Source organism: Dermacentor silvarum, chromosome 11 (assembly GCF_013339745.2).
Source record: "Dermacentor silvarum isolate Dsil-2018 chromosome 11, BIME_Dsil_1.4, whole genome shotgun sequence".
NCBI classification, from domain to species: Eukaryota; Metazoa; Arthropoda; class Arachnida; order Ixodida; family Ixodidae; genus Dermacentor; species Dermacentor silvarum.
This window is the reverse complement of record NC_051164.1, coordinates 53,900,010-53,920,642: the sequence shown is the minus strand read 5'-3', so window position 1 is coordinate 53,920,642 and position 20,633 is coordinate 53,900,010. Positions and strand designations below refer to the sequence as shown.

Sequence of the window (20,633 nt, the reverse complement as noted above, 5' to 3'; positions counted from 1 at the left end):
GAAATGCGCTTTCCAACGAGACCAAGATGGCGGCGCTCGGCTGCGCCGTTCCGAAGATATCGTGGCTTGAAAAACGCCGTTTTTTCGCGATTTCCGCGGAATTTTTCGGCACCTTGGCTGATACAACAATTTTTTTAGAGCACTTCTACTTGGTTTTCAGTGATGATATTTCGTAATCAGATAGAATAAGAGTTACAGAAACTGAAAATGTGATTTTCAAAAAATCGATTTTTTAGCCATTTTTCGCGATGCGAAAGCCGCGTCCCCCCTTAACCATAAAGTTACAAGAATAGCTTCGACTTGTAGCCAAAGGCTAGTGTACGCTAGTAACGACACGTACACACAGAGGAAAGTGACCATGAGCAAGTTTTGCTTCAAGTCCACTCTGTCTTGATTAAAGAGACAGAAAAAAACAAAAAAAAAACATGCGGCAATATACTGTGCGTAAACAGATGTGTTTACTAATTTTCTCCAACATATTCCCTCGTGTATTTTCAGCATCAGCACCAGTACCATCTTGCAAGGACATCCCTTTCTCACTAATAAATACTCTGTTTTTAGCAAAAGTGACACTTTGGACGTTGTGAAGCAGTACTGCGTCACATTAGCTTGAGAACATCAGCCTTTAGCGTTCCTATAAAGGGAGCCCTACTGTGCTCCCAGAAAGCGTTCCGCAGAGCTGTTGTGTACCACATGCAAATTCAAGATCAAGTCGTGCCAATGTATGTACATCATTTATTCACTTAAGTGTCATCACTACTTTCACATCCGGTTTCTCAAAAAAAAAAAAAAAGGCATGGCTGCACAATCTGAAACCGGAGACTCTATAGACCACAAGCTGCTAAACCAGCCAATACCAAAACGACCTAACTCGAGAAAAGACAGCACTAGATAAGTGAGAACGCGCTACCAGTCTACGTAAACCAACGCACTCATTTATCGAAAAACCCAAACATGCTCTTGATCAAACGGGCAAATCTCTTTTCAGTGGGAGGACAACAGACACATGTAAAGCACTTTCCATCTTTTACAAGGCAAGAAAAAAAGATTGTAAGAAAGAGCTGTACAGTAAGTGATGGCGGAACAACAAGGCACATTTGGCACTCGAAGCTACGCGATAACCGATGTGGGGTAGTCGGAGCTGCTAAAAAAATGTTGCATGAGTGCAAGGTAGCTCAACGGTGCAGGGCAGCAGCACAGTCACGTGATGTCGAACACACAACACCGACAGTGTCACATATGAAGAGACTGTTTCATTGAATGTACAACACTCCAAATTCCAAGTTCTTTCTCAAGCAAACTAGTGAACCTTTCTCTTATAATTTTCGTGTCGTGACAAGAGTGTCCCATGCCAAGTTGTGCTGGGATCCTAGTGTCCTTGTAGATTATGCAATCAATAGCTTGCAGAAGACATTGGTGGTGCACATAGCATTTTCACCCGCATTAACACACTTGACATTGAAAAGTGACAAGAGCTTGCAATTTATGAAACGCACTGCACAATAGGGCAACGCGTGACAGGTCTTTGGACAGAAAGGTGCAGCACAGAACGCAACACGGGGGGGGGGGGGGCAACGGAGCAACACGCGGTAGGGAAACGAATTTTGAAGCTGCCACATTGCAACTTCCTTCACAACATCCACAACACACAAAAGACTGTCCTGCATGCGTGAGCAGGAGGCAGCACTTGGCATCGAGCCGCACCACCATTAAAAGACTCAATCCAGGACACTGCTAGACAAGCCAAGTCAAGACTGATCACTCTCTATTGCAACGATATAGCGTGGCTGCCAGGGTCGTGTCAAGCACGATGCATGCTCATTACACTTCTATACTTGATACCTTGGTATGTGTGACACTCGTACACATGCGCCCATAATGTCACGCCAGCAACTAATCACAGTGTGTTCTTATTTAGGTGGAAGCAAGGCTGATGGGAAATGAAAGGCAAGGAACGCAGAACTTCTCATGATTCTAGGCTGTGGAAACGGGCTGTTACGCAATGGTCCAATACTCTGGACGTAAAAAATAACTCTTTCTGGGCCTTCAATAAGAGCCTGAGTACTTTAAATTACATCTTCCAAAAATTTACCTAAAAATCTTTATTTAGTGTTTACGGCCGAAGTGATGCTTACACTACACTAAGCGACGACTGGAAAACCTAAGAAAACGAGGGCTTCCTGTCGCAGCCGCCACTGAGACACACACTTAAAGACTCACACGTATAAAAAAAGCCCTCGAACATGGGCAATCTGGTGATGGTGGTCATCTGCGTTCAAAATGGCTTTCCAGCAAAATGATTATCACCTTCACCAATCAACTTCATCCTTCTTGTCCCCATTGCATAATAAACATGGCACTGCACAAATGCTGTCTTTGCACATTCACCACAACCTTGATCTGTTGTCACTATTGTCATTGAGCCTCTTTTCGCTTTATAGTACTATAAAATGCGTTAATCAGGTACGCATGTTAAGACGACTACATATTCGATTTGATTCACTTCGTTAACTAGTCCACGTGAGTTGAGTGGTACACAGAACCTGCAGCACAAGGTCCGTGCCACCTCACATACAAGGTGCGGGGTTGCTGTGCATAGAACTTCACACTTAGACTCCTATCCGGCACTACAGTTGGAATGCACTGCCTGATGCAGTATGACGCAGTATGTGAAGTTGCAGACAAATCCAAGCATTACTAGAAATTTATATGGTGGCTTTAATAATTACAGCACCAGGTTTACCGCTAGCAACGACAGCATCGAACTCTACGGCACCGCAAGGTTGTTTTGCACGAAGCCTGCACCTTACGACACTAGCGGCAGCACGCAAATGCCACCATGCTGCACCAGTTGAACGTAACACAAAGTGGGGTACCTCCAGAACTAAGTCGGGACATCGCGAATGAACAGACAACAAAATGCATCATCAGGAAAGCGACAATGCAGGCATTCCTGTTAGCACCCATTGTACTGCATAGGAAATCGTTTCTGTGTGCACGTAATAACGCGATGGAACACAGTGTCACTCACTTACAGACAAGCTTCAGAGGGGAAAATCACAAAAATGCGGCAGCGCATTCACTACTCGCAAGAAAATCGCAACACACTTTACTGGCTTCACTTTTTCTCAGAAGGCAAGATTAATGAAAATGGCTGAGTTTTCCGAAAGTTTCTTTGCAAAGATTGTTGTTCAATGTAGAGAACAGTGAAGAACAAGAACGTGTCAAAGCATTCATCTGCACTATGCCCCGTCTTTTTACAAATGCACAGCATGCTTATGAGAACGAGCCCGGTGCAGCCTTAGCACCAGTGCTATTTCAGCGGCAGTGCCCTCTGCAAGCTTCCTCTGTTGCCCAGTCTTGGTCTCATCTTTGCAATCTCGTGTTGGCGCTGTTGTGTCTGAAGGGCCTTCTATTGCATCGCTAAAGACAGAAGGCAACAACGGACACTTCCGATGTAAAATAGAGCACAACACATCTAAAAGCACATTTACGAAAGAGAAGGTACACGCCAAGGTCATCGGTGGCTGTCTGATGACACTAAAATGTCAAATTCGCACCACTTCCATTTACCATGCTCGTTATGACAAGAGAAGAGGGAAAGGCCCCACAAACAAAAAGCAGAGTCAGCAAAGGATGCCTTGGGGCCTCTTTAATACTTCTGTACAGAGCAGTTTAATATCACGGACATCACCTAATTGGTATTTGAACTGCCACTGCAGAAGGAAGTGTTCAAACCACATCATGCTAGCACCTGCTAAGTAGTATTCCCGCGCTGACAGTCCAACTGCAAAGAAATTCTGGACTGCGTAAAGAGCCCAGTTTCCAACAGTGTAGACACGTAGCAGCCTCGATGCAAAATTTTATGTTCAACGTACCAGTGGATGCATAACAAAAGCTCTTACAATAGACGTTCGCAATAATAAAAAGGGCCTCAATTCCTACTTGCTGGGAACGAAGCTGTACCTAGAATTACATGACTTCCAAGATTGGGCAACATCAGCAACGAACCGAGGATCTCGGAGGGAATGTGCTGGATTGGCGCACCTTTCTGATTTCTGCATTCGTGAGCACGAACAAAGTGTCCCCACTCCATACAGGTTTACATAGTGTACATGCACGTTTGACTAAATGGCCCAATGTGGATCCAAGCCAAGGGACGGTGAACAGCAGGAATTGGTTTCTCAGACTGCAATAGCATTGACCACGGCCCATACTAGAGTGGAGAAAGAAAAACGTTTCAAGGTGGGCCGCGGCTCTCAAGAAAGAGAGCCGGGAAAATGGCGACAACAAAGAAGTACAGTTATAAACAGGAACTTCAGGGGAATGTGCGTGCTCCATAGTAACAAGTGAACGCTCCATGACGAAGTGACGTGCACGCTTTGCAGTATTCGTCAAGCAGCTGCTTTTACGCCATCTAGTAACACCTCCTGGTATGCCACTCATTAACTCACACACATGGACCAACATACACGTCAATTGGCTCGCAAACAATCAACCTGGCTATGAACAAAAAAGTCCGAACCACTAAACAATGTTTGCACTTCACAACAGGGTCTCCGTGAGCTGTTGGAATCCTTAAATAAAACATACACGTTGGCACATTTATCATCCATTGACAGTGCCCTTTCCTCCCTAGATACCCATTACTTACAACAGCCAACTCGCGCGAATTCAAGCTCACTCGTATGATACGTTCCTGCTTGCGTTGTTGGCAGTTTGAATTATTGGTGGTTCAAGATAAAAACTATGGTTTTATGTCTAAAGGGATGTTTGGACAGAACTTTTAATGCTTTCTCATGTAAAGTCACATATAAAATTTGGTATTTGCGAACACAAAAGGGAGTTTGCTAAAATTAGCAGAGATTAGGGCAACAGTTGTTAGTTTTTGACAACAGAGGCAATATATGAAGCTATTATGTTTCCGATTCAAGCTAAGCAATTTCATTATCATGTGAAGATTACTTCTGCAATGGTTTGTCATCGGAAGCCAGAAATCTGGTTAAATTGGGAAGCTTTAAAGTGCACTGAAAATGCAGCGAGTCAAATTAAATTTCTACATTTGTTTGAACTATTCACAAGTTATAAATCATCCCAGCTTAAGTTATTGCGAATGAACCAAGTTAAAAAGGAAAAAGACAATCAGAATGCTGAGGCAGGGAATGCTGGGCCTTATTTATGATTTAGGAAGCCCCTGTATATTCATAAAACAAAAGCGACCTGTATATTTGCCACACTGCATGCTATCATATCATCTATATAAATCGTGCTGAACAAATTTGTTTATATTATATAGAGTTGAAATGTATGAATAGAAGAGAAATGAAAGTATCTAATTTTTTACATATGCAATATTTGACCCCATAAAAAAAAGTTTTTTTTTTCAGGTTTTCAGTCTCATTGTCAGGCATCTGCATATTTCCACACAAAGCAATGTGGTCCTACCATCATGCAACAATCATTCCTCTAGCAGCACACACACATAAAAAGTGTGGCCAATGTAGGTCCAATGTTGGGGCTATTTGGTTATCAATGGGCAACATTGGCCAACACTGTTCTTGATTACAACATTAATACTGGTGAACCAAAGCTGGCACCATGACTCACTGATGGCTTAGAGCAACTCGGCCTTGCCATCATGCAAGACACACATCAATAAACAATCATGCCTCTAGCAACGCAGAAGGCCTGACCGATGTCACAAAATGTCGGGGGCATATTGGTCATACAATGGACAGCACTTCTCCCGATTAGGGCGTTACTTGGAGAATTACTACAGCTGAACTAAGGCTGGCACCTTATCTTATAGATGGCAATGTCAAATGGCAAAAAAAAAAAGGCATTATCGAACAACAGCACCGTGCACATTTACAATCAAATAACCAACTGACAGACAACGCACACACATCTTGATTTGGGCTGCCCACGAAAACGTGCAGTCCCGCACGCGCACGGCTCGCATCACACGTGATGCTCGAGTCACTGCAGGAACCCACTGCGGTGCAACCACTGCGGCCTCTGAAGCTGTGCGGGAAGACAACTTCGTGGGTTGACTGCCGGCATTAACCAGGCATAAAATTGCCTTACTTGATATGCTCGACGCAAGTGCAAAAGTCACACGCACAAGTTGCGAAAGTCAGTTGCACCAATCTTGTCGACAGGTACGCTCAGACTCATTGCCAGCAGCTAGTCCTTGCATAAGGCAGCACAACACGCTTGCTGCCCGGTTTGGTAGGCTGGATGGCGGCACGAAGAACCAATCCCCTTTCTCAGACGGAAGGCACGGGGCTTGATATATCCCCTTGGCGGTGCTGCACCAGTGTGGAACCAGGGCTGCACCAGGTTTCACTCTGGCTTCACTTCGACATAATTGAACACATCTTCCAAGCCCCGTGTCCTCTTCAACCGCGAGTCCTCGTCCTCGGCCTCATCCTGGTCCATCTCCATGCCGAGCTCGGCTGCCTCTGGTGAAGACAGCTCGGTGAGTAGCGCTGTCGCTTCTGCAAGGGTGTCCTGGGAGAAAAAAAAATTAAATAAATATCAAATCTGGAGTTTTACATGCCAAAACAGTGATCTGATAGTATGAGGCATGCTGTAGTGGGGGACTGCAGATTAAATTTGATACCTCAGGATTCCTTTGCTTTAACATGCACCTAAATCTATGCACACAAGCATTTTTGCATTGCGCACCAATTGAACTGCGGCCTCCACGGCCTCCACGGCTGGTTTAGAACCTGCGACCTAGAGCTCAGCAGTGCAATGCTATAGCCACTGGGCTAAGGGTGCGTGCTCATGTTTAGGACAATATAGACTATTTTAGTTTGAGTTGATAGGTAGTATAATGATAGATGGACGCCATTCTGTTTTCAACAGAGGTGTGAAATGTGCAATGACCTCACACATGACAATGTCCAAAAGCTAAAAATAAAAAAAATAAAACGTCTACATTGAGTTGTGTATACATTCGAACCTCAATAAAATGAACATGAAAATCACAAAGTAAATAAAATTTTTTTTTTGCGAACATCAGCATGCAACAAATATATATGTTTATAATGAATATCTCATATAATTAAGGTATTTTAAGATTAAATGTTTGACTGCATGACAGTCACATCAAATTAAATACTATTATACATAAAAATAATGCTTCTACGTCTCACGTAAAGAAAATGTAAATGAAATTACGAGACCAGTTCCATTAGCAATGCCACACATACATTTCAAATCTGTAACTTTGCTTCCTCAACCAGTAAAGGTTGCCAGTGTGTACAGCGACAAAACCAGCCCGTCAAAGTATACCAGTGTTTCAATCGGCCACCGTACCTGGGCACTGATGGTCCGCTGGAAGGTCTTGGTGTTGGAGTCTTCATTGGAGGTGTTACTGCTCCACTGAGTGTTGAACTCGGACATGGTCTGCTTCAGCCAGTTCACGGACCACTGCCATGTGGGTGGAGCCTGTAGCAGGTAGTCCTTGGCATGTGTACACCTGCACGGGCAAGTAGCCAGAACTCATTATAATGGTACTCCTGCAGCGTTCACAACTATGCCTCGAGTAAGACAATGCGGTTCAAGAACAGACTGGCACTTCTCACAGGCTAGCACATTCTTTATTCCTCACAGAAGAATGACAACATGGGCTTTAACATCTCTTTAGGGCTCTTAGACCTTGATTAGAACTGGAAGTTCCAGTTCAGTTTCTAACCATGGGACTGTTAATGTATATAAATATCTCGTATCTCTCACTTCACTACTCGCACGAATAAACCGATTCTAATTCCTTACCTATGGGCCATGGTGACCAGGAACTTCACACCCTGGTATGATCGCCTGCTGTCATTGTTGTGGTTGGACTTGATGATTTCTGTGCAGAACATAGTAATGATGTCAGCAAAGCACTTTTAATAGCTAATTCACCCCAATTCCTTAAAAATAGCAATTGAAGTGAAAACAACACAATTGCAAAAAAGTTGTAAGAGGAAGTTGGCATACATCTTGAATTGGCACAAAGCTACCTTTCTGCAACTTACACATATAATCTGAACCGACTTATTCACAGGCCTCTTTAATTAACTGTACTTGGCCCTGTGATCTCCAAGTGTCCTTGTTAGCTCAGTTGGCACAGCAACTGCACTAGAAAGGTGGCAGTGCAGGGTTTCGTTCCAGACCAAGACAAATTTTATTCCAATAGCAATTACAGTGGAACCTCGTTGATACGACCTTTGCGGGAACCAGAAAATAAAACGTATCATTAAAAAATCTTATCATCCAAAACAAGCCACTTAACGTAAGAAAACAGGCTTACTTGGTGACAAACTCGCTAGCAAAGCTTCCTGTGGCGTTGAGTTATACTGCTCCGCATAACACGCGCGTTATGCGGAGCAGCATCACTCGACAGCAAATTTAAAATAGCTCGTCAGTTTTTGCTGAACTTTCTTTTTTTGAAGTCCATAAACAAGTTATTTTGAAAGTTAAAAAATGAAGACGCTGTTTCCCCACTCAACTGCGCATTTGCGATGAAGCCCCAAAGAGTGTCTAATGCAGCAAGTGCGTCGCCAGCAGTTGAGCACCAGTCGCCACAGCTGTCAGCACCCCCTTCAGTGCTAATGATATCAAGTTTTTCTTTCAAAGTCAGCACGTTGTGTTTCCTTGACATAGCCATGGAGGTCACGGCACCATGGGGCCAAGAATTCCGAAACAAAGGAACACTGTAGAGCAGCATGAAACAATGAGCGATACGACTATCGGATGAATGTAGACGCTTCATTCAGCCACATGACCGCATGAAGATCTCGCCTGAAAAGCTAACCAAAACAAGCGCGAGCAAAAGCTGACGCGAAGAGACAATACTACGAGTGCGAAAATAGCAGTTGAGTGGGTCCCCATGACAACAGTTTCCCGCGCGTACGTCACTGAAGAGGCAGCTCTCATTGGTCTGCTTCGCTCACGGCTCGTTTGCCGCCGGGGCGCAATTTAAATCGGTCCCGGACCGATTCCTCCCACCGCACAAAAAACCTGCTTCATGGCAGCTTTTGCAGCACACGTTTTTCCACTAGTGTCGCCGGCCCTTAACACGTTGTTTGTGGGTCGTTGGAATGTACTTTATTCTAGTACACTTGTATATAAAGCTACGAGTTTCAGAAATACCATTTTGCAGTCGTATCATCCAACTTCAGGTGAAAACGCGATTGTATCAACTGCATGAAAATACATTGCTCCTATGGGGCGTTAGCCGGGAACAGAAAAAAGAAGTATCATCATGAAAAATGTGTTACGCAGAATCGTATCAACGAGCTTCCACTGTATATGGGCATTAGATGAAATTTCCGCCGTCGCTGTTGCTGCGATGCTCCGTATAAAGTGCAAGTGCTTCATAAGAATGAGCAGCCCCATGTGCGATGTGCTGCGGGTGCGAGGGCAAGTATATGAGGGTGAGCCGAGAATCATGGTGGCTTCGTGCGTGCCATCTTCCTGCATGCCTAGTGTTGGACGTCACACAATCTCAAGTTTCGGAGCTGTGGTGAAGCAAGAGTAAGCACGATGCGTTCGCTCCCCACTGCTGGCACTCCTCCCTACACCAGCACTGTGATAGCAAGCAGTACGTCGGAACGAAAATGAAACCGAAATATTTTTGATCGGTTTTTGATTCAAGGGGAAAGTCAGCAATCCAAAACAACCGACGTCAGGCAACGTCAAAATTGGTGCATAATTCAGTACGTAAAGACTAAATATCGCAGGCGTGAGTTTGCTGGAACGTATGCTCCTGTGACATGAAGTTAGATTTCTGAGTGCGATTAACATTCTTCTATGCGTTTAGAAAAACATGCCCGCGCACATCATCGCTAACTGTTTTAGCCACAGTGGCTTCATTTTCCCGAGCCCTGCAATGCTACAGTGGCCGAAGTGTCGCCAGATGACAATGCAGATGACTGCCAGGATTTCGGAGGTGTTTTGCCTGATGAGGTGACACTCGCCGATTACATCGGCACTAATGATGGCGTTGCTACAGCCCGCTCTCTTATTGATGAGCAAATTGTCAGAGACGTGCTGCGTGGTGAAGATTCCGTGGAGGAAGAGAGGCTGCATGAGGAGCAGCCCGAGCCTCCTTGCACTGTGAAGGAAGCCACGGAGGCACTCGTGTTGGCAAAATTTCGTTGGGACACTGCAGACAGCATGCGAGCTGCTGAGCACCTCAAGTGACTAAATAGTATCTGTACAGATTTCTGAGAGAAAGCAGATGAGCATCTTCGATTGCATTGTGCAGTAAAGGTATGTTGATGGAAGGTATGCGTTTATTGCTTTTTTTTCTTTCCCATTGGTCATTTGATCATCTGGACATTCGGCTAATTCGGAAATAATTTTTAATCACATCGTGGTTGCATTTTACAAAAATTTGGTTTAATTCATTGTAGAGCGACAACTGTCGAGAACGTTTTGATACACGCAGGCGCGCCTTATAGCCCATTTCATCATTTGGACATTAGGTTAATTCGGACATTATTTTTTTCTGTCCCTAGAAATTCGAATTGGTGAGCTTTTACTATAGATGCATTATTTAACAGTATATGAAAATAAAGTCACGCAGTTTAACGTCCAGAAACTGCCCAGTGGGTCATGAGGGATGCCGTAGACTTCAAGTCAATTTTGAGTACATGGGGTTCTTTAATGCACAACAAGATTGAAGTACGCAAATATTATTGCATTTCACTTTCATCGGAATGTGGCCGTTGCAACAGGGAAGTGCACCGATGACCTTGTGCACAGCAGCACCACACTACAGCCACAAAGCCACCACGGTGGGTCAATGCTTTATAGTACTGACCAGTTTTGGGGCCGGAATTCAACATGGGGCACAGAATTGCTGCGTCATTTACTTTCTTGAAACGTACAAACAGAGTGTGCAAATCAATAAACGAATATATGGCATCGAATAGAGGTCTCACCTAGCAGCCCATCGAACTCGGCCTTGTCCTCCCGGGATCCATCAATGACCAGCTTGATCCGGCTGTACTGCAGAGGGTCTTCTAATTTCTGGAAGTTGGAAACATAACACGGCCTTTTAGTGCGAGCTGTTTGGTCTTGCCAGCACTTTTATTTGAAAACTGGTACAACAGGTAGCAGATGCTACTATAAAGAAATCTGCAGACTTCAGCGATTCATCTTGATTTGAACTAATTTACTGTGAGAGCAGCAGGCTCACACAGTGAACGCTTCCATCTTTTAGAGAAGAACTTCTCTGCAACGAACACAATGTCATTCTCGTCACTACGTCGCTCGGCGCTTCCTAATGACACATTGTCACAGGGACTTCAGTTCAACACCCATACACGGCAGGAAACGCTGGAAAAGCCACGCAGGCAGTGTGTTCATACAAGTCTCACTGTGCGTTTTTTGCAGTGCTGCTGTCTTTGATCTGCAACACTTTACACAGAATGACTATATCAGTATAATTAACACTGTCGCACAAAGTGATGAAGGGACAGGACTTGGGTGAGAAAAACGGCACACGACACCTCAGCGCAAACTATCAAGTTTTGCACTCAGGTGTCGGTGTTGTTTTTCTCGCCCAAGTCCTGTGACTTCGTCGCGTTGCGCGACAGTGTTAATTATGTCGAACCAACTAGCCCACTGCGGAATTTTCCTTAATGACAACATTGAAGTTTGAAAAATACTGGCCGAAGCTCGAAAGTACTACTAAATTCTGGTTTGAAATACTAAAAATTGCTTTAGTACTGACCATGTGGACCAATTATTACAATAATTCACAGCTTTTGTTCCGTAGAAACGCTGCAAACAGGCAAACTTCTTTATTCTGACAGCTACAACAATTGCGTCACACACGGAAAAATTTGTTCAAGTTTATTCGTGATATGTATATTCACAAAACAGCACCCCGAAATTTGGTTGCCATTATACACAGGTTCAGTTTAAGTGGGTGGCATGCTGTGGGTATGAGCCTGAATAATCAAGCGGGTCTGTAAAAACAGACTCTGAAGATCGGTCGGCAACTGTAGTATTTGCATTTTTTTAATGGATTCTGATCCTAAGCTGCATGCAAATAAAAAATGCTAAAAACACTAGCACCAATATGACAATCGTAAACAAGCTTTAAGTACAGGCATTTTACGATGAAATTTTAAAAGTTTGCAGCTATGCTATATTATTAATGACACATATTGCCAATGGAACTCATTTACACAGAACCGAAGCTCATCAGAACCAAAAAACTCATCACTCAACAAGTTCCAGCAGTGCCTCTGTCTACACACGCATGCAGCTCTTGATCTTGGCGGTCAGTCGTCGTCTTCTTTGAAGGCATATCAAATAATGAGAAGCATTTTTTGGCTCATTCCAGGGGCACTTTATGGTTGTAGGTTCCTGTCTGGCCTCGTTTTATAAAAAGAAAATTCAAGTGTCCGATGGTGGGATTGAAACTCCGAGGCGGAGTACAGCAGCTTGATACTCCAACAGTTAGGCCACAATCACACGCACGATTCTTTCGTCCCTATGCCAACTAGCTCTTTTAGATGACTGGCACATGCATCCTGTCACATAGCACGAGCCAGAGCACGTGTTTGCGTGCCCAGGTCATAACGGAACAGGTAGTGATGTTTCTTTCCGAGGCAAAAAAAAAAAAAGCTGTCGTAATGCCATTGCTGTCATACTATCGTCGTCATCTTGCTTCTGCTGACACATAGTGGCTCATGTCAAACACAACTGCTTACTTTACACAAACACACTGATCCATCCTGTAACACTTCAAAGAAGCCTAAACGATGCTGGATAGCCAGCTTCGTGTAACATTGATTCCTACAATGTGTGGGATCTGCATATCTTCAAGTAATATATTATAACAAGGGGTGTGTGAATATTCAAAAAGTTCAAATATTATCGAATATTATATTTTTTAAATTTGTAAACGATTCAAAAAATAATTATGCAAAGATGTTAGAATATTCGGTTGGATATCAATACTCGAAGCAAATCGAATATACTGCTGGTTGTGCAGGAGCAAACACAGTCCTTAGCATTTGTTTCTATCTAATCTAGGAATATTGGGATGATTTTGTGCTAAATTTTGCTATAATTTGCGCTGCTAGCAAAATTTCGCCTGTAAAGCACACTTAGCCACTAGACATCTAAACTTTGCGGGAAAGCGAGCCTCTCAGTAGCAAGGGGCACAGATTTGCAAACGAAGTTGCACATTTTTTTTTTTTCTTGCAGCGCCACCCCCAATTCTGACCTTACTGCTTGACAGCAAGTGCAATGAGTGATGACTGGCACAGGGTCAAATGCCTCTGAGTTTACGGGCATTTGATGCGGTATGATAAGGTACACGCTGGCGAGGACAGCTAGTGGGAAATATACAGAATTTTCTAAGTTAACATGAGCCAAATACACAATGTTTTAGTATGATGGCTTACTAGTCTAGTTTTCTAACATTGCCAGTGTAATTGCAGTGTTCCAACATAACAAATTAACCCAATTTGCTAATAAATGCATGTGCATATCATTCTTCAATATTCGAAGCTAAGTATTTGTATTCGATTCGGATTTGAAAATTTTGATATTTACACACCCATAATTATAACCAGAACTTGTGGACGCAAGTCTGCATTAAATAATGCATTATTTATGTACCATTGTGCTCACATTATGCGACATAGCCTGCTTTGGTCGCAAGTGCAATTGGTGTGCTGCAGCTGCTAGCTGCAGAAATGTGCCACACCGCTCGTTTGGTAGAAAATAGATTCAGATCTCCAACTCCTTGCATGTAATGAATACGACATTTTTGCAAAATAAATGTATGAGATTTAATTTTACACCAAATTACCTGATGTGTGCCTATAGATAATTCATATGGACACAAAAGCAAACAGTAACAGAAGTCTCTCTAGCCTTCATAGTGTTGCCTGCTACCATATTTACTCGATTGTAATGCGACCGCGATTGTAATGCGAGGGGTGACTTTTCATTGCGTCCATCAAGAAAAAATAAAACCACGAGAGTAACGCGAGGGGGGACTTTTTGTTGCGTCCAGCAAACAAAAAAAAAAAAAAAGGAAACCGCAAGACCACCGCGAATGCATGAAAAAATTGCAGTTTCGCCCGAGAGGCAAAGCGTCAATTGCGATGGCAAATTAGTACAGAGCTATACTGAGTATTAGGAGTGAGGATCGATGGCGAATATCTCAGCAACCTTCGGTTTGCAGATGACATTGTCCTATTGAGCAACAATGGAGAGGAATTGCAACAAATGATTGAGGACCTCCATCGAGAAAGTGCAAGAATTGGGTTGAAGATGAATATGCAGAAGACAAAGATAATGTTCAATAGCCTGGCAAGGGAACAAGAATTCAGGATCGCCCGTCAGCCTCTAGAATCTGTAAAGGAATATGTTTATCTAGGTCAATTACTCACAGGGGACCCTGATCATGAGAAAGAAATTTACAGAAGAATAAAATTGGGTTGGAGTGCATACGGCAGGCATTGCCAAATCCTGACTGGGAGTTTACCACTGTCGTTGAAAAGAAAAGTGTACAATCATTGCATTCTACCGGTGCTAACATACGGGGCAGAAACTTGGAGGTTAACAAAGAAGCTCGAGAACAAGTTAAGGACCGCACAAAGAGCAATGGAACGAAAAATCTTAGGAGTAACGTTAAGAGACAGGAAGAGAGCGGTGTGGATCAGAGAACAAACGGGGGTAGACGATATTCTAGTTGACATTAAGCGGAAGAAATGGAGCTGGGCAGGCCATGTAATACGTAGGATGGATAACCGGTGGACCATTAGGGTTACAGAATGGATACCAAGAGAAGGGAAGCGCAGTCGAGGACGGCAGAAAGTCAGGTGGGATGATGAGGTTAGGAAATTCGCAGGCGCAAGTTGGAATACGCTAGCGCAAGACAGGGGTAATTGGAGATCGCAGGGAGAGGCCTTCGTCCTGCAGTGGACATAAATATAGGCTGATGATGATGATACTGAGTAAGGACAGTAGTTTTATCGGCTGTATAAACTTGGACACACTCGCTTACTAACTGAATTAACAAGCATGGTGCCAGCGCGCACAAGCAAGCATAATAGATCACACTCGATGACCATGCACAACCGATGTCAAAACGCTAGTGTGAGCAAGGCGACCAAAGGTTTGTGCGGTCAATCGCTTGAACGGAAACTGAGCGGCGTAAGCACAGCGCATACAAAGGTCAGAGCCGTGTGGAGATCGCTTTCAAGATATGGTGCGCACGACAACACCAACAGCCAGCACAGGCGCAAAGTACAAGAACGCATTTATTGGCAGAGTAGAAGCCCCCCTCTCCCTCCCGCGCTGCCTTCCCATTTTGCTCGTTTCGCGTGGGAGATTGCGTCGCCAGTTACCCTTGCGCCCGGTCGCAAGATACGCATTTGGTGCAGCAGCACAGGGTTGTCCCCCCTCCCTCCATCCCATACCCCCACGGCCTTTCGCGCGACGGAAGTCGCGTTTGCTTTCATTGTGCGTTCACTTTCCGTGAAGGTGCGCGTCCCCCGCGCGCTTTCACTCGCACATACGGCACGCGGTGACGATTTTATAACCCTTGGATTCATGCACCATGTCTCATGCTCCTCCTCCGCATAGCCCTCGTTGATCTCCTCTCCCATTGGTGGGCGCACCTCGTTGCGAAGCGTGCTCGCTACTGCCCTTGTCGGCGAGATTTTCCCGCGGAAGCCGCATTATAACTGCTATTTCATCTCACGTGGCTGCACTGTAAGCGGTATGCGTATACATGGAGTTCTATGGGAGGGTAAACGGGAGTTGGAAAAGGTTGCGTCGTAGTCAGTTCTGCACTATAAACGGTTATGTTATAAGTGGTCTGTACACTGTATAAGTTGTTATACTGTACAAGTACGCAGTTGGTGGCAGAGTGGAAGCCGCGCCCATCCCTCCCACGCTGCCTTCCGGCTTTCCTCCTTTCGCGTGGGAGATTGAGTTGCCAGTTCCCTTTGGCCCCCGGTCACAAGATACGCATTTGGTGCCGCAGCTAAACATCACCTCTGCTCCCTCCCTCCCATACCCCCCGACCTTTCGCACGACGGAAGACTTCGCATTTGCTCTCCGCCATGCGTTCGCTCTCCATGAAAGCGCGCGTCCATCGCGCCATTTCACTCGTTGATTAGAATTGGGTGCATCACTGCACTTTTTATACAACTTGCATTTCGGTATTCGATTGTAACACGAGGATCGACTTCAGGTAGCAAAAGTCTGGAAAAAAATTCGTGTTACAATCGAGTAAACACGGTAAGTATTAAACCGAAGTGTTTTAGGCAGCCTTGCTGTTACATATTGGAGTCAAAACATTGCAAAAGAATGGGACAAAGCAAGAACACAAATGGAAATACCAGGATGTTTTGACTTGATACTCAACAGACTGTAGCGGAAGTGGTGAGCAATAGTTTGTTTTTCTTTGCCACATGGTGAGAAGGTGAAGCCGAGTATGAGGAGGTGGCTTGACGACAATGGTATAACGACTTGGGTAGAAGCAAAATTTTATCATCCAAGAAATTTCCTTCAATTTGTGTAATTGTGCACTGAGAAGCCCACAGCAGCTGTGCTTGGGTGGGTGACGTGAATCAGCGCAGTAAAATCAGGCCATCAGATCTAAACCTACACCAGCTTTCTTGCTGTAGCTGGACTCCTTGGACTCCAATGCCCTATTGCTACGCTTAGCAGTACTCTTACTACTCGCTCATCTCCACTCCCTGCCATCCAGAAGCTGGCTTTCCTGCAAACCTTAATCACCTGTTGGCTAAGCCCATCGCACTTGAGCTAGACAACTGGAAAGGGGGGGGGGGGGGGGTCAAGGGGTTGATATTCTGAGGTGAGCATGGTTTCGAATGTAAGAGGTGCTTTCTCAAAGAGAAGTAAGGAGGCAAACAATGCAGTATTTTTTGCAAGACAGATTGTTGGGCTAGTTGGTAGTTAGTGAATTGGCTAGTTGACTAGCAAACAAGAGAGGCGGGAAGAGTAGCAGTGCTGTGTTCTTCCTCCTACTCATTGGTTGTTCATTTCCTGATACACCAAGATGAAAGCTATGTTGCTGTTGCACAACCGTAGGTTTCTGGGGCTAATTGGTGGTATTGCACGATTGAGCAGCACTTGATTAGCAGCGCTGTCAAATTATACTTGTTGCAAGTGTGTCAGGTGCTGCAACTACATTTTGAGGACAAAAAGGGATCATCCAGAAGGTGAAAGAGAGAGAAAAAGAAAAGGAAAATGTTACTCACCATCAATTCCAGCAGAAGCTGCGAAAGGTTCTTGAGTTCATTGGATGGAACCAAGGAGTACTGAGTCTGAAAAGGAATGAAAAAAAAATGACATTTTTGCCAAGACGGTGCTTCATCCGTACAGTACGGTGCACACAAGGACACCAGGTTAGTACTCCTCCAGTGAATGCAGCTGAGACAAGACGTGGAGGACTGGGGATCATGTTTGTGTGTACAGATGCCTGCCTGATGCTTCATATCACACTTTTTTTTCCAACAAAGCTGAAGATGTGTGGCTATGTCTGCCTCACTAGGGTTTAGGCAGTTCCGAGTGAACCATGCCGTACATTCTTGAGTGCCTGTTCTCCTGGCAAGAGATTTGACAACACACCTATTAGACAATGAGAAGAAAAATTGAAAATAATTACTATGAGCATTTTAAATAAGATGACATGCCCTTGAGCAGTGCTCAATTTGCTAAAAAACTCTATAGAAAACGCCTGAATAATTGCGAGTTCAAAACACCGAAGTCACCCCTAAAATAAATTACTCTATTCCACAAGTGACCAAGAAAGGTGTGCTGCCATTCTGGGATTATCACTTTCAGAGATACCTTCAATTTCGCGTGATTACAGCGCAAGATGCTTTGATGGCTAGGAGCGATTGCATTCTTGGCACAGTACCAAGCACGCTACCTTTCAGGTGACTTAGCGCAAGACACGTTGGTGTTTACGAGTGAGCGACGTCATTTTCTGCTCAGTGCCAAGCATGCCATCATATTCCTTTGCGGAAATGCTGCCGCTCGCCGTCGCATCTGTTGCTAGTCACGTGAAGCATTGCGAAAAATTAAAGTACCTTTCAAAGGTGATCGTTCATGAACATGGCACAAAAGCCTGCCCTTAACCTAGAAATTCCACAGCCATGATTTTCTAGCAATGCCTTTTATGCTATTCCTTTTCAAATTTTCAAGGTTCGACAGTCGTCAGAGCGATGCTCTGCATGCATTTATTGGATCAGCAGGCCATGAAAAGTGGATGATAAGAGTGGCATAATATTAAGCGGAAGGCATCGCTACGAAGTTGCAGCCGGTATCTCTCTTACTGTCATGCTGTCTCTACGGATAGACGAAAGTACAGTCAATACATGCACAGAATTCTCATTGGCGACTACTAGATTGACTAGGCTTCGCTAGTTTCAGTTCCGCAAAGCACCGGTAACATGGCTGATGACCAAGCTGCCAACATTTCAAAACAAAAATATAGCTATTTCTGCTTGACTTGGTGGCCATATTCAGCACGCAGTCGTGTAGGTGGCGTCTGAAGTATTGCATGACACTCTGTAAGGAGTCTGAAATTTTGGTTGCCCTTATACATTATGTCGATTGGGCTAGTGGCAGTGCCGCGGGGCTGTCCGAATTATTCGGTATATGAACAATCGGTTGTCGACTGTATATTTCAAATGTTTCGCAAGTGCTACCAGGGCAAAGGAGGTGCGCATCAGCATGCCATCCTTGCAACTGCATGAAAAAGAGATAATGAATCTGTTGTGACAGCTCTGCCTTGTTTCCTACCCCTATATTCATTTTCCTTTTTTTTGTGACTGAATAAATTGGAAGGCAAGAAACAAACTTATATGGTTGCTAGTTGGCACAATGTGTGTCTTTTCATGTTGTGCTTAGTCTAAGCGAAGGCCCTACAAAATCTAATCTATGCTACAACAATTAGCACAAGCCTCTACCTCATAGGAATTGAATGTGCATTCGATCTGACTTCGAATGCCATTGCTGGTTCACCCTGTGAAGAGATACAGTGGTACGTATTCTGGGATCAGTGGTCCCCACAAATACTACAGCCAGACAAGTTGTTGCTCACCATGATGAGCCGAATGATCAGGCTCGAGAAAGACTCATTACAGAAGCTGCACTGCACAACCATTTGTACGAGGGTGTCCATGAAGCCTGTAGTCTCCCGGCAGGCGGACACAACCTGAGGCAAACAAGACACACAATGTTAATCCTTTAGGTGTGGTTTAAAAAAACTAACAATACAGCCAAACCTGAATATAACATACCTGGATAAAGTGAATCGTCCTCTATATTGAACATGCGAAATTTACTGACCGATATTCACGTAAAAGTTCCTTCTTAATGAACTGGAGATTGGATATATATAGAACTCGGGTCATCTGCCGCCAGCGCCATAAAGCTGCTTGCATGCCATAAATTCAGCGTTAAGGGGCATTATTTTTCCTGCAAGTTATACTTACAACAGCACTGAGAAGATCATTATTACTGATACTAAAGAATAGTCAAGGTACAAGGTAAAAATTACTGCCTACTATGCATAGTTTTGTTTTCAATGAACGCGATAACGTTTAGCAATAGTGAAAGATGGGAGAGGGCGGTTAAGTTACGTTCGTCACCTGAGTACTTTGATACTATGCACGCAAAAAGCCATCACAAGCTCTACTGTCTTACAGAATATGTAAAGTACAATGACCTCTCGACTGGCATTCAAAATGAACAGCAAAGAGTGCAGATGAACTGAACTCATCCCTAGCAGCTTTTTTTAAAAAACAATTTTGAAAATGTGGGAGACCTGCTCTCAGCTGTTAAAGGGTTAGCGCTTGATGGCAACCAAAATCTGCTCCTAACAAGACAACAATAGGAAAATCTCTGATCAACTGAAGTTCCAGGTCTGAACATGACATGGACCTGGCATGTTCAGTTGAACTTATGTGTTGCAGCAAGAAATTGACCAGCAAGTTTTTGCACAGGCAATGCCTGTAGCACAGTGATCAACATATCAAGCACTTATTAAAAATCAACAAAATGTTTCAAAATTCAGCTAGCGCATATAGCAAAATAGCAATATATCAAATGCCTAAGTTGGACTACTTGAGGATGTACACATTAGGACTGCATAGGATATCACAGTAAGCATTGAGTTAGTTATCAAAATTTTATTAAATTTATCTACTCACCATAGGGCACATGCACAATCTATGAATTGAAGCCACGAGTTTTTAAGGCACGCAAACTCAGAATAAATTTTGGAACAAGCATAATTTTCTAAATAAGCGCCCTGAAACTTGCGGCAAAAGGATCTTTTGTTTCGCTCACATTTTCACTGAAATAACATCTTAGGCTGTGCAAGAGAAATTTAACTGGAACATCAATGCATTTTGCTGCACAATTGGGGAACCATGTCTGGAAACTGGTGGCAGTCTTAGAATTCCTGCAAGGTGGGTATGCCTTGCGAACTGACCGACTCCAATTCTTAAATTGCAGTGCATGCCCCAAAGTGATGACAACAAAAAATGTGAATTATTGAATTATATGTGGATTAATTGATTGCACCTTTTAATTCCCACCCATTTGAGAAATAAAGC

At 43.9% G+C, this 20,633-nt stretch overlaps 1 protein-coding gene across 1 annotated transcript in view; it reads right to left on the bottom strand.

Annotated features, from left to right (window-relative positions):
• Nucleotides 1–715: 715 nt before the first annotated feature.
• The window catches only part of LOC119433206 (ubiquitin carboxyl-terminal hydrolase 24), a 124,772-nt gene continuing 104,854 nt past the window's right edge, over nt 716–20,633 (bottom strand). Inside the window, exons 51-56 of the mRNA XM_037700362.2 lie at nt 19,115–19,228; nt 17,265–17,330; nt 10,944–11,031; nt 7,786–7,864; nt 7,327–7,489; nt 716–6,513 (exon numbers count right to left, since the gene is read on the bottom strand). Of these exons, the coding sequence (XP_037556290.1) occupies nt 6,346–6,513; nt 7,327–7,489; nt 7,786–7,864; nt 10,944–11,031; nt 17,265–17,330; nt 19,115–19,228 (678 nt within the window). The 3' untranslated portion in view covers nt 716–6,345. The remainder of the gene's footprint in view (nt 6,514–7,326; nt 7,490–7,785; nt 7,865–10,943; nt 11,032–17,264; nt 17,331–19,114; nt 19,229–20,633) is intronic.